This window comes from Lissotriton vulgaris, chromosome 9, assembly GCF_964263255.1.
Source record: "Lissotriton vulgaris chromosome 9, aLisVul1.2, whole genome shotgun sequence".
Lineage (NCBI taxonomy): Eukaryota > Metazoa > Chordata > Amphibia > Caudata > Salamandridae > Lissotriton > Lissotriton vulgaris.
The window spans coordinates 1,018,529,041-1,018,543,880 of NC_141697.1; the positions used below are offsets into that span (position 1 = coordinate 1,018,529,041).

Below are 14,840 nucleotides of genomic sequence, written 5' to 3' on the forward strand. Positions count from 1 at the left end.
GTGCGCACCACAATACCATCCCAAGTTTGGTGCATTGGTGTCAAGGCTATTTACAGCATGTTAGACGAAAGAGGAATCATATTTTCTGAATTCTAGAAAAAATACTGATAAAGAGTCAACAACCTCTCAGTACTAAAAGTACCATCAACTTTTGAAACTTCCACTTGCCTGAGGACCTCAATTTAGAAGAGCAAACCTTTATCTCTGGCTCCACTATGAAACTTTTCTCTTCCTAGTAATTCTTTGTCACTCCAAACCATGTCACAACTATAACCAGATGAGAGATTAATGGGAAGAGGCACATAAGAGGGAGAAAAAACTACACTCCCCGGTAGCGGGTTAGAATGACAGTGGCAGCCCTTTGTTGTGTGCCTTCAAATATAGAGTTAAAGACCTTTAAAAAAACTAAATTTTGACGCCTTTGAAAGGAAGGAAGCACAAAATAACAACAGGGGGTTATTGGCTGCCAGCCACAGGGGAGGCGCTCCATAATTCTTATTCTCCCGTTTGAAGGCTGTTAGAAATCAGATTTGAAAAAGAGAGAGCAGAAGGAGGAAGCCTCTCGAGGCTATCGCCATTTCCTGTGATCATACATAATGTGCTTCAAAAGTTGGTGCTCACCAATGCGGTTGATCAATTGCCCTCCTTCAGAGCCCGCCTTTTCCTCCCGCTTTGTTTACATCTGATGTGAGTCAATGACAAGCACTGTCTGAGGCTGTGAAGAAGGACCTGTCAGGTTGATTTATGGGCGCATCAAACCACCACTTGTCCAAACTGAAGCTTGCAGTTCATTAATTAGGGAGTTGCGACTTTGAAGTCAGCTTTCAGACTGTGGTTTTTAACATTTGGCTTAATTTATATGCTCTTGAACGTGGATCTCTAAGGGAAAAAAACTGAAATTCCCTTCTCGTCTTTGAACTTCTTTTGACCGCACAATAATCATTTCTTTGTCCTGAGTGATGCCTGCATCCCGGAGTCATTAACGCGTGTTGAACTGCCACTGATGAGCAAGCCCTCCAGAATTAGAAAAACAGGCAGCAAAACAAAGCGGGTCGCATTTTGTGCAGAGATATCGCCCAACTGCATGCCTTACCTCTCTGCCCCATTTCCATTTTAATTATAGTTAGCTCTTTTCGATTTATATTCTACACACTTTTAATCTCCCTTTATGTACGATTTAGCATAGTAGTGGGGGAAGATGGTAAAAACCAGAATAGTGGCGTATTTTTAAGCATATCACTTACTGAATTTTGGACAGTTGTTTCTCTGATTTTTTGTTAGCATCCCATGCTCACAAGACTTATCATGCATACTATATCAGTACTTTCTGCTTTTCTAATTCCATTCATGTTAAACAGCGATCCTCCCCATCACGTGGTGCTCTTCCTGTGATAATCTCCCACGCCTTGCTCCAAGGCTCTCTTGCCCCCTCATTGCCACTCCTGCCCCATAGCACCCCCTGCTCCCCCTTTCTGGCCAAGCCGACCAGACAGGCAGAGCAAGAATGTCTACCACACACACAGCAGTAAAACTCTACCCCCTGGTATGATACAAGCCGCTTTACATCCCTCTCCTCTCCACTGCACAATCTTTTGAGGCAGCCTGAGGACTGCATTACCACACTGCATTGGAGACCCTCAGCTTCTGAAAACTCACTCGGAGGTACACATTTAACAGTTATTTGGAAGAAGAACAAAATGGAAAGAAGGGATGTTATTTGAATGCACTATTTGAAGGAATGTTGCTGAGCAAAATAGCAGCTTTGTGTGAAGTTATAATACCAAGAAGGAGTAACTGAAAACCCTAGCAACGGGGACTACTTTAAAGTAGATCTTAAGGTGGGTTTGCAGCAATGAAAAAGATCACAAAAGTATATTTAAATAGTCTATGTGGCAAATTTTAGCAAACAACACTCCCAATCTCAGAAACATTCAGAATTGTGAATCCGGACTTTGAGTATAGAAGATGAGGAAAAGACAAGTACATGTATCACAGTAACCCCGCAAAAAGCTCTGAAGAGGTGTTGTCCCTTTGCACCAGGCAATTGACTCTGTTGTGTCTGTTATATATTTTGTAAAGAATTTTTGGGTCCCTGGCAGTTGTTGAAGGCTCATGCTCACAAGGTAAAAAAAAACTATGATTTACGTGATGTAAAAAAAAGATATATATTTTTTGAGCTATCTTTTAAAAATGTTGATAGGACAAGCAATGAGCAAGAGAAAAATTGAATTTTAATAATGAAAGCATATTTGCTAGAGAATGTAATAAGATGCTATAGATTTACGTGTTTTCCAGGGCTATTGAGGCCATGTAGACAAACAAAAAAAGAAACTATCACATTTTTATAAAGCACTAGCTAATCCAAGGGGGTGGGTGGTTTCACAGACAAATATATGGTCTCTACCTCTTTTGTCTGTTTTCCGACATGTTGTTGCTGTAGAAGTTGAATCTGCAATTGTTCCTGTTGTTTCTTGTAAAACTCTTGAAGCTGCTGCTGCATATAAACAGGAAAAATGGGTGAGAGAAGCAATGGAGAAGACAATAATATACCACTTTAGGTGTAGTAGATAAGGTAAGATAGGTCAGATAAGAAAACACATACCAATAATCAGTAGTAGTCTGACCGTTAGCCATTAAATTCAGCACACAATGATTTTTCTTAACAATCATTTGAAAAGTAATCTGCAAAATGAACTAAATACAAATATAGCATTTTCCACACAAACTAATTAAAATAAGGGAAGGTGTGACCTTTGACTTTAAGAACAAAGAGGAAATGCCCTTGTGAAGGGAGCTTGGCAAATTTCGGTTGTGAAGCAATGAAGTCCGCCAGAGAGGATTGGGTTAGGGTAAAGGGAGTGTATGATAACTACAAGTACTGTACACATGTCTGTTCTGGTATGAAGGTGCAAGTTAATGTGCTCAGCTTAGATGCACACTTGCTTGAAGAGGCTGCAAGGGAACGCCAACCACCACCTATACGGGGGACATGTTGGATAACACCCCCTGCTGACCAGCCTTTACCAAGTTTCACTTGAATTCGAGATTTGGGGTAAAAATGTATTTTATAGTTTTAAAATGTATCTTAAACCTGTTCAGTGTCTGAAGTGTGGATTTCATTTTGAGTGCTTGAGAATGCTGACAACACGTTTGTAAACTTAGAGTTTTCATTGCTGATTAACTGTACACAATAGTGCTGTAAATGGACCGGGACTGTCAGGTACAGCGCACCTGCACTTTATTTTGAGAGGGAGAGCATCTTCACTTCTCAGCACTGATTTTAATTGGAGAGTTCCAGCACTTCTTAGACGCTGGTACAGGGTACAAGCACTTCTATTGTTCCATTTCAAGCACTGGTACACAGTAGTGTACAGGTATTATAAAAACAGAAAAACTACAAGGAGACAACAAATCTACAAAGATAACTTGTGAATGGTGTAAAAACATGAAAAACCTTTCCAAACCAGGCCATTTGTTCTAGTCATACACAGCACATTTTCAGAATGTCCGACACGAAAAAAACAATCAAGAATCTTGTACAAAATGTATTTGATATCTATCAACTACAGTAGGACAGAGAGGAAACGTCGATACAAAAGGGGCCCTTTTTTCGTTTCTTTCAAAGCAAAACGTCTGGGGTAGAAACCTTCATTTAAACCTGCCAAAGGGTCAGGGAACAGGTGGCAACATTAATGGCAGACGCATTAATGTAAACTCCGGTTCCTCTGAGGACAAAAGCATATCCAACAAGCATTTCTAAAAAAGAAAAGAAACCAAACTAACATTAATCTTTCCCCATGCTTCAGTCACTGTTTTGTTCAGAACTGCAAGTGTTCATATTCCTTAAATTAATCTTTACCCATATTCAAATCAACAAAGTTCTCAAAGATTATCAATTCATTGTAAATCTATTTTGGTTAAAAGTTCAAACAGATGCACTCGTTTTCCCTTTATGCAGCCACAACCTGTTAAGCAATGCCCCTAGACCTAGTAAATGGCCACGAGGAGGTCCCAAAGCTGTGTATAAAAAATAACTCCTCAGTCATAACAATTACCATCCCCTTCACCCAGGAAACTTATAGGACACTACAGTAATCCAAAAACCATGCAATGAACTTTAAAGGTACCACTGCATCACATCATTCAACTGAACGGGAAACACAATGTGAAGGGATGGTAAAGGTAAAACTATAAAGGTGGCTAGATCACATCAACGTGGGTGACTTAAAGCAGTAGTACCACCCGAAAGAGTTGTACAAAAGTCCGGTCAGTCATGAAGTACATTCAAAACAATAGTGAGTCCAGTATTCTCTTAATACTGTGTCCGGTGTTGTAACATACAGCCTTATTCATGAAGCCGAAATCGGCTCGCAAAGGGCCAGATTCTGAGAATCTGGCCCTTTGCGAGTGCGATTTTTGCATTTGGGATTCATCATCCCAAATGCAAAAATCGCTAATTGCGATCTCGCAATTTTGCGAGGAATTACATTTAAGGAATCTCTATTTGAGATTCCTTAAATGCAATTCATCATCCAATTTTGTTTTGCGAATTCGCAATTTCTGGCCGCAATTTACCGCGAGGTCAGACCTCGTGGTAAATTGCGAAAACTCAGAAAAATGCTTTTAAATGCATTTTTCTGAGTTGCATGTTACACACACACATGTCATTTGGACATGTGTGTGTGCAACACCTGTGTAATATTTCATTTGAGGGGTGCTACAGGGTGTCCTTTGGACACCCCTGGCACCCTTCAAATCGCTATCTTATTTGCGATTAGCTAATTGCTAGTCGCAAATAAGGAATACTCCCCATTCATTCCTATGGGCCTTTTGGCCCATAGGAATGAATGGCGAGTTATTCCTTATTTGCGATTAGCAATTTGCTAATCGCAAATAAGGATTATGTAGGAATCGCATTTCTTTATGCAATTTCTACATGAATAGACACTGGTAATATACAACAGAAGTAAAAGGAAACATCTCTGTGCAGAAGCTGTATCATTAAAAACCAAATCAACACATGTGTTCATCTTTTTTGCTACTGTCTGATGAGAGTAGGAAAGGCTCTGTACTGTTAGGGTAGTAGACTATATGCAAGAATAGTAATCATGTACCCCCACAGCAAGGACTGAGTGGGGACATTGTATAAATACTCAAATAAACCATAGGTGTGTCGATGATGCACAGGTTGATTTAAATGAATGAAACTGTGGGAAGAATCCTGTGACTGTCGCAAATAGTAATGTTAACACACCAAGACTATTTAGAAAGATGAGTTGGGGAGGGGGTCTCTTTTTGTGCATGCATGGGGAAGAAATGGCCCACCATGTCATCCCCATCCCCATTATCACGTCAGTTCCACTTGGTGGGACTCATCCTTTTCACCAAAGGAATTTTCATGGAGTCTGTTCCATCGGTTATTTAATTATGTGTTTTGCCCAATCACCCGATTGATACATTCATCATGCTCTTAGACACTTCGCACTACACTCTATTAATATATACATCTTTTTCTTGACCATGCACAGATTCCAATGTCCCTTCTACATTTCAGCTTTCATGCGGTGTATTAATGGTAAGGTGTTTTGTGCCACGCCCCACAGCTTACTGGCCCGAACCTGTAATTCTACAACTTTCAACAGAGCCTTCACACCTACAACTCAGACTAGGATACAGCACCACAAAAGGGGCCATGTCAATATGATTGGCATGCATAAATGCCATCAAAACACATAAACCTTAATTGCTCTAAAGATAGTAATACTATTGATGCAGCCTGAAGGAATGTGGTAGCTCTTCGACAAAAGCGTGAGGCTCTCAAAAGTCTTTTCCAACACCAATCTGTGCAGCTGGTGATCCAAGACAAACACGGCGCATCCTCGATTGTAACCTATATCTCATTCCTGCAACCAATTAGCAGAAGTGCCGACTAAGCTGTAAACTGGTAGAAAGAAGGACATTACCTGTTGAAGCATGAGTGCCTGTTGCTGCTGAAGCAAGACCTGGAGCTGCTGAGGATTAAGCACTTGCTGCTGGAGAATCTGTTGCATCTGCTGGGGAGTGATCACTTGAGGTGTCATCATAGCCACTGACACAGGAACCTGGAGCATCAACACAGACACAAAGCAAGCGTCAATCCTCAAACAAAATACTTTTTTAACTTCCAGATTAAATTATATGAATTCATCTTTAAAAGATCTATTTTAGTCGGTTTTTGCAAGGAGAAGGGTCCCATCTACCAAACTAACCGTAGACATGTAGGCACACTTCAAGTATTAACATTTTAGGCATTTCATTTTACGACACTCCATGAAGAAACACATCCAAACTGCAAAGCTCAAGAATAAAAGTGCAAATTTCACTAAATCTATTTTAACTCAGAAAGAGAATACATTTAAAAAAATGAAAATGTACAGTTCGCTCACCAGTCAACCGGTCTCAGTGACAAATTATTTAAAAGCATTAAAGGCAGGTAACTAAAAAAAAAAAAAAAAAAAACACAACACTTGTTCCCCATGACAATACTAACAGAGAACCCCAGTTACAGCATATTTTATCATTCTATAGTCACCGGGAACAGAGATACCTTCCTCGCTTTCATAATACGGGAGATACCATTAAAAGGCGCCTTCGATGACATTTCGGTGACAAACAGCTACCGTGATGAACTTGATAGCATTTCATATTTGCAACTGTTAACACATTTCTGCGCGGGCATCTTTGTAAGGAACCTGCACGCGGTATCTGAAAGGATGATGTCTTGTTCAGATAAAACACTGACATTAAAATGACAGCCTGTCTTGGCCAAGGTTACACAAATTGTATTCACGCGACTACCTAATGACAATGCTGTGGATCGGGCGAGCTTTCCTGAATGTAATTTAGCTATTCAAAATAATCACTGCACTTGTGTTTAATTTGCAGTCTACAGGAGAGCCACTTTGTCAACCGACCCAGTGGAAGAAACTATTTCTATAAAACACTTGCAAAAACGCATGAAAATCGACAAGAAAAAGGTGGGAAGGAAAAACAAGACAAGATGAGGAGCTAAAGTCTTTGATGTAAAATGCATGGTATGGCAAGCACTGAACATATGATAACACAAGACCGCAAAAACATCAATTTGCAATGTCTGGTGTCAAATTTGAGCACATTTCTCCTGTACACCATTGCCTTCAAAACTCCAAAACAATCACCAATCAGCAGATAAAAGAATAGAAACGATTTTGGACGGTGGTAAGCAAAAACCCAGGAACGCAGTAGTAATTTTATTAAGCATAATGTCTTCATATGCAGTTTATCTTGGCTTTTTCACATGATTTGTCCTGTCATTTGGTTGCCCGGCTCTCGTTCCTAATTTCACAGTCATTATCCACTGATGTCCTGATTTCTCAGCATCACTAATTTTGATGAACTAAAAATGCTTCTTGAAGGTCAGACGCCTGCCTGTGCAGTGCGTGTACTCTGGGACTGTTGGATATACGTTTCGGCGTAGCATGAAGGATTTGACCATGCTGAAATAAAGGGTTTAAATCTAAAATATGTCAAAAAAGGTGATATTCCATCTTGGATCGATTAAATAGAATAGGTGCAAGTTTGAGAAAGGACATCACCCATGTACGTAAACCTGGAGGCACACAACTATGCTCAATCATGCTATAACATGGCAACTATTCAACTGACTTGGCATCAGAAACTAAGATCTGTAATCCTAGAAATTGTTAATATTGTATACTCAAGAACTTTCTAAAAAGTCAGAATATGACAGTCCAAGCAGGAGGAGGAAACAAGAATAGAAAAGTCAAACAATACAATCACAAAAGAAGACATTTCTACCAGAGGCTAAAGGTGTATATACCTCCATTTGAATGAAGAAACAAATGCAATAAAGACACAATTAAGCTTGTTTCCCCAATTCTTGGAAGGTACTCAACAGAAATAAAAGTCAGCCAGTTTTGCTATACATGAGTAGAGAAAGTGCAGATGATAAGTTCTGGCAAAAGGACAGTGGGTTCACTATCCGAGCCCGGAGTGCTTGATCTGTCAGTCATGAAGAACTTCCAATTTCAAGCAAGCCTTGAAACTAGCAAACTATTTCAAATTAGGGATGGAAACACTCAGAAGGATGGACTTTAAAATGCAATTACACCCTTAAGACAAAACAAATACAGCTTGGGAACCTGCCTACCTCTATTATTAAAGATAGCAAGAACACGAAATTAGCTGTGGATTAATAAAAGGTAGAATACCTCAAAATTTCCACTTTTTTTTTTAAAGATTGTTCTGAAAGCGCAGGGATACTTAAAAAAAAAAAGGAGCACCTTCAGTGCTCCTATTCCAATAAGATCTAGAGAAAACTTTACCCACAAACGCAAAGTATGAAAACTTTTAGAACTAAATATGTATGTGGTTTTCTAGTAAGGTTTTAAGTGTTAACAATTAAGGCCTCACAAAAGAGATACCTGATATCATAGTTTTTGATGCGGAAGTCTCTTACATGATAAGAAACTTTGAACACGTACAAATGTTGGACATGCTCCATTTCCATTGAGATAAGCCCATTTCCCGTTTTAAATAGCTGAAGGCCTGAAAAACTGGGAGTCACCCAAAAAAATAAAAAATAAAATAAGCTAACCTTAACCAGAAATGTCTCATTTGGTGATAGGCAAGCACTGTTTCCTTCCAGTGTCTTGATTGGCTATATACAGGGCCACTGGAAGGGTAGGGTCAAATTATGTGGCAGGAGTAAGTAATGCTGCAAGTAATGCTGCAAGAAAAGGCATATTGCGGCACATTTTGTGATATAATTACTTCATTGTTTTTACATTTTTACACTGTCTGGGCATTGGTTGCACCTCATTAGTACCATTTTAAAACTCAAAGCAGTAAGCAAAAGATAGGTGACCGACCGGTCAACCTTTGAAAAGGGTCTTCCACCATACGGCAACACGTCGCTGCATTTGTGGTCACTTTTTAACCGTTTGAGCTAGAAATAAAATTAATTTTTGTCAAAATCTGCAGATTGTGCAGCAAACGAGTGATTATGTGACAAATGCAGCAAATCTATAATTATGTGAAAAATGCAGCGGCCGCACAATCGCATAATTCCAGTGGCCCTGGTTGTATGTTGGAGCTATGTGTCCTTTAGCCTGGGTTTACATGAAACTTAAGCCTCCAATCAAGAGAAGACAACATAAGAAATGGAAAATCCACTGACTGAGAAAAAAATGTGGACCTCTTAAGAGTTTAATAGCTCTAACCCCAAACTTCACTTTAGGAAAAACTGAACCATCGCAAGAACAGGCTTTTGCAATTTGCATGAAAACTTAAAACATCGATCGGCCAATATGGTAGGCAAGACGGTCAAGTTAAAACCAATATCAGCATTCTGAGCGGCTTTCTCATCTTAAGCCCATTATTTGCGCATTTCCACACCTGTAAATTGCTGCCTGGACTTCCCCTTTCACTCTCTAATTTTATTAAATTAGAATTACCGTAAATCTGTGCACCAAGATTTTTATTTTCTGGGCATGATGCACAGTGCTGCACATGCCCCAGTAGATCTAAGCTGCAGAGCATGTTAATATGTGGATGCGGTAAGAGTAATGGATCGCACATTCACCGGGCTCCCTCTCGGTGCCTAACCCGTCTATGTAGCTAGTCGCTGGTAATGCTAGGACGCACAGGGCGTGCAGCACCCTCAATAGGCTATTATCGCCCACACTTTATTACCCATTACTACCGAGGTCATTAGCGGGAAGAGTGATGGCACTGGTCTTAACCTATTGATCACTGTAACTACTCTCATTTAATCCTGTGCTCAATGCCTGCGAAGCTGCGGAAGGCACACCAGAGAGAGTGCTTTAGTGGCGAAGAAATACCGTCAAAGCTTTGAAATTACACTTTGATTCATAAAATCCAGCCAGTGGTTTAAATCAATAGTGTTTAAAACAGTCATGTAAGTTCTTAACTACAGACCTCTAGAATTTACGAGTCCCTTTCTAAGCACAGTCCACCAAACTGTAACTTCTTCTGAGACGGCATCCAACCGCCTTGGCAGCCCTTAAGTTGTAGCACTTCTGTTTGATTTTGATTTTCTTGCTGAACCCGTGCTCAGAAATACCAGGCCCTTGCATTATTTTAGATGTGTACGCAAAAAACAAATGCATAATGCTACCAGCGCAAAGTGTTCAACCCAGACTGAGCATGTGTCTTGGAAATGAACTGGGCCATGTGTGCGCTCATGAAGAGCTCAAGGCACAGCTGACAACACAGGGGTCTCAAAACACAAACCTACTCAAAATTCAATAAGTCAGAAACAAGGAAGCAAGCATTGACCAATGTCCAGGTAATGGAAGCACTTTTATAGCCAGAAAGGCAGACCTTCAATGGTTTCCAATAACAGTTCAAACCCATTTTTACCAGGACTCAGCGCAGTTTTCTTCTAGGCCCGCTACAGTCACATCACAAGAGTCACCGCTTTCCATCTATATAAACCTGTATGTGTCCTTTTCCACTCTCTAACATCCAATCAATGTAAGTGACTCAAATAATTCAATTTAATGCTCTGGAACTGCCACTAGATAGGCACCAGAAAAAGAAAGAAAGGAAAGAGTGCATTTTGCTTGGCAGCAATTACAGAAGAATAAACGCAGTGGTTGACTGACGCATGCGATGAACAAAGGGTAAAAAAAACACAGTAATTGTTGAGGTTATATGGAAAGGCACCTTCCTTTCTGTTCTACAGATGGTAAACTGCTGAGGTTGAACTTGTATCAATTGGGTGTGGTAGACACCCAGGTGCAAACAATCCTGGCAGGGCTGGTAAAAATACAGCTGCACGCCGACTATTGGAAGCCTGCTTGCACGGACCTGTTGGCATCCTCCTTATAAACAGCAACCGACAACAAACATGACTTTAACACTGACAATAGCTTTCACAAGGCTGCTCTCACCATAAGGCTCTGCAAGATATAGGTTGCCAAGTATGCAGACACAATCTAGAAAATACATGTTATGTCTACTACACGGAAGAGCACACATCCTGTTGTGCAATATATTGACGACAAGCTTATTAAAAGGAATTAAGTACACGCCCATAAACATGAGCTAAGCGCGGAACATTGGGTCAAAAGAAAATGTAAGGGTGCAAAAACCAATGATGACAACCGCAATACCTTAATTGTGAGCGGGATGGAGTTGTGTTGAGAAAGGGTCCCATGGCATTTAACATTTGCTAGTGTAAACAGATGCACGATCCTTGCAGGAATGTGCTTAAGAACACTTGCTACAACTACCCTAGTTTATGAGGCCACACTACTCAATCAGATGACGAATGCATCAGACCTAAGACAATAAATTTGTTGAGAAAAATCTAACAGAATCGCTTGATAAAACAGCAAGTGTTATTGGTGCCACAGACTTAAATACCGGTATGTTTGGCAAGGAATTTAGATAACTGTCAAAGAAAGGTTATTGCATGAAAATCTCATAGAAAGGATGCAGAATATATAAAGTATGAATTTCGTGCATGATAAAACCAAGGAACTTGGGCAATAACCCGCTGAACAAAATCAATGCCCAGTCTGAAGCAAATTAGCCAGATTGGCTATAACAATGAAAGACTGTCCAAGCATAAAACACAGAACCACCCAAAAAAATTGAAAACAGCTTCTCCAGACGAACGTTGTAAAACTGATTAAATGGATACATGATTCAACAGAAGAGTAAGAAGAGGTTTGCCTCCATACAGACCTCCCCTACTTATACAGCTGGCCAGGAGATGCACACATCACGCATAACTTGTACCGCCAGAGTAAAATGCAGTGTGGCTTCGTAGCCTCTAGGAACTGAAAGCTCAAAGCTCTTAATTTAGTAAGTTTATGTCTCATTCTGAATATGAGCAAGAATTTCACTTTTGGCCTTACTCATGCAGACACCAGCCTCTCTTTTGTCAACACCAGTCAACATTCCTCAGTGCATTAAGCCACTACACCACTGTACCAATGAGAACGGAAATATAGAAACATCAAGGAAATTGTGAAAAAGAACAAAAAACAAAACTGATGCTGTCTCTTTCTCACATTAAAGAAATAGGTATCGGTTTCATTAAAATCACTTGTGGAAATACCATGATCGGCTTAGCATCAAAAAATCCACCCGTCACTACCTTTATGAAAAAAGGTTTGCGTGAATGAAATTTCCAATACTTGCTTATTTAGACCATCATTTATCAGTCACACAACCGATCAGGTCCACCCCTTCTCATGCATTCCTGGCTTCCCATTACCTGCCAGGTTAATTATTTTGCTACAATAAACATCAGTTTCATTTTTACAAAACTGCAGGACTGAAAATAATTAAATCTCCTTACTTCTATCAAAGGCTTGCATTAATGGAAAAAAGATACATCACAAACCAGTCATTTAGCAAGCAGTGATCTTTTGAACCTTGCAGTTATTGTTTTCACCAAGCTAAGTGTTTCATCTTCTTTCCTCGTGTAGGAGGAATGGAAACCAATGCACAGGAGTGTAACCGTAAAGTCATGCCTTCGGAAAGCTTAGCTAGCAGTCACAATACGCTCATCGTTTGCGTCAGTGTATTGATTGTCAAACTTCAATATGAATAAATAATTTGTTTTGAGATGCTCCTTGGCAAATTTCTATGTAATAGCAGGTGTTACTTGGAACCAAGTCACTGGTATTGATTGTAGCTAATGTAGAATTAACATAGACTGGTCTGTCCAGTAACATTTGAACCTGTGGCATGCAAGCTACAAAAACATAATGGTAGCAGGTATAAAGAACTATTAAGTTACAATGTCAAATGTAGCTTATTGTAACACATTTAATCGATCAATAACACACAGCCCACACTAATTAGCCTCACTTGTGCACAATGACATGAGAAGCCGCAAGAAATGGCATTGTGGACCTTTAAAAAAACCAACAAGAAATGGAGAGGATGTATCACACTTAAAAGAAGAACTGCTGAAAAGTTCATGGTTGTCGGATCAACAACCCACAGAAAGGGGTCGAGAAACACAGGATTTCTGGACTGCCAGCAACTTTGAATAAGCGCATCGCAGGCCTCTGGACTAACCAAGAATTACCGTACAGGCTTCAATAGAGCGGAAGTGAAAATAAATTCCTGCAATACGTATTTAAACCGGTTGGATGTAATGGTAGCCATTCCCTTTGAGATGTTAATTTAGGCGTAACTTAATTTGGAATTATTATATTAAAAGTATGCAGAAATTTTAGTTGCCTAAAATGTGCAGCTTCTCACACCTACCAGAGACACCTTGATCTGTACATCACAGCCGAATACGAGGGTGCAAATTAGAGTCTAATGAGAAAACATCAGTTGCTTCTTTGACAATCTTGCCATTCGCTGATTTACTCCTAATGAAGACACACTCCAACCAGCAAGCTCTCTACATGCTAAAGGTCAAAACATGTTCAAAAATGCCTAGCAGATTCAAGGCAAATAGGAAGGAGCCCTCTCATAAAGTGGCGTGGCAATTAGAGTAATTGTGCAAAGAGCCATATTCTGTAAAAAGTAAAAAGAAATTAAGCTGCCAATGCCATAACAGGTTAGATGAAAATTTAATGTATTCTCCCTCGTGTCATCGTGTTTTGTCAAGACATCAAATGGAATTGGAAAGTACAAAATAACAAGCCCCTGAGAAATCACAGGAACCGACCTTTTTGATGTTGTTGGTTTACCTTGTTCTCGGTTATTTGAACAATGACGTCTCGGATTTAAAGGGGGGGCATCAGGCTTACATGCAGAGTCCTGCATTAGGTAGCGCATACAGCTGCAAGTATTCCTCACCTTATCAGCGGCAAATTTTTGACATCACCCCCAACCTGCTCAAGAAAATGTTGCAATGACCACAGCTGGATATATCAGGCATGTTAGAAAGAATGCTGTGAGCAAAAACCACCCAAAATGTATAAGTGTGGTACAGTTGGGGGCGTATGTGTGAGGCAAATCTTAAGGACTAACCTTCTTGCTAAACATTTTGAAGGGTCATTTGAAAGCAAGTTATCACTAGGAATAGTTTGAAGCTTCAACGGGGTGGGGGGGGGGGGGGGGTAGGTGGGATATAGGGTTTGACGCTTTTGCATTCGATTATGTGGCTGACCATACATGCTGGACAGTAGTTGGTTTACCCATCCTGCTGAAGGTGGCCTTAAGGAGCATGTAAGGATGTAGCTACCCCGCTCCACACATTTCATGCATTTGGTAGCTCTTGTCCTGCACAGCGGAAACAAGAAGGGTAGAAAGCATTTGCGAAGACTGCTTCTTAACTCAACAGTAAACTACACCCTACAGTTTCCAGTAACCCAGATCTGCCCTGGATAAAATAAACAGACTGCTTAAAAAGCAGCCAAGTCTTCGGCTACACAATAACACATTAAGCTGACGGTGTCAAGCCTTTCCCACAACCGAGATGTGCAGGTGTGGAGAGCTCGCTCTCCTCCACCCATCTGTTTATTTTCCTAAACAAAGTACTGACAAGAAAATCAATAACTGCTCTCGCACGCCATAACATTTGTTATAAATTAAAAGACAAGCAACAGGACTCTCCCAGTCTGTCAAACCCTCTAAAAATAAGCCGAGTGAATAAAAAAAGGCAGATTAAAGTAACATCAGTTGCTTTACCAGCTTCCCAAAAATGGCACATTTAAGAGGTGGTTTGTTACTAAGGATACTTTTAAGAAGGATTCCAGCTGTAAACACGGAAAGCAAAAAACAGCACAGTCCGCTTAGACTATGAATCTTTCTGAACATAAACAGTAAGAGGCAGAAAATGCATCGTTGTTCGATGTTTC

General features: G+C 40.1%; 1 protein-coding gene across 23 annotated transcripts in view; it reads right to left on the reverse strand.

Moving 5' to 3' along the window:
• Window positions 1–14,840, reverse strand: part of FOXP1 (forkhead box P1) — an 875,723-nt gene that overhangs the window by 144,164 nt on the left and 716,719 nt on the right. For 12 of the 23 annotated variants that reach the window (XM_086938894.1, XM_086938897.1, XM_086938892.1 and 9 more), the window contains 2 exons: window positions 5,964–6,101; window positions 2,405–2,494 (listed from right to left, as the gene is read on the reverse strand). In XM_086938894.1, coding sequence (XP_086795020.1) covers window positions 2,405–2,494; window positions 5,964–6,101 — 228 coding nt within the window. The remainder of the gene's footprint in view (window positions 1–2,404; window positions 2,495–5,963; window positions 6,102–14,840) is intronic. The other 11 variants (XM_086938895.1, XM_086938901.1, XM_086938902.1 and 8 more) reach the window with 1 other exon arrangement.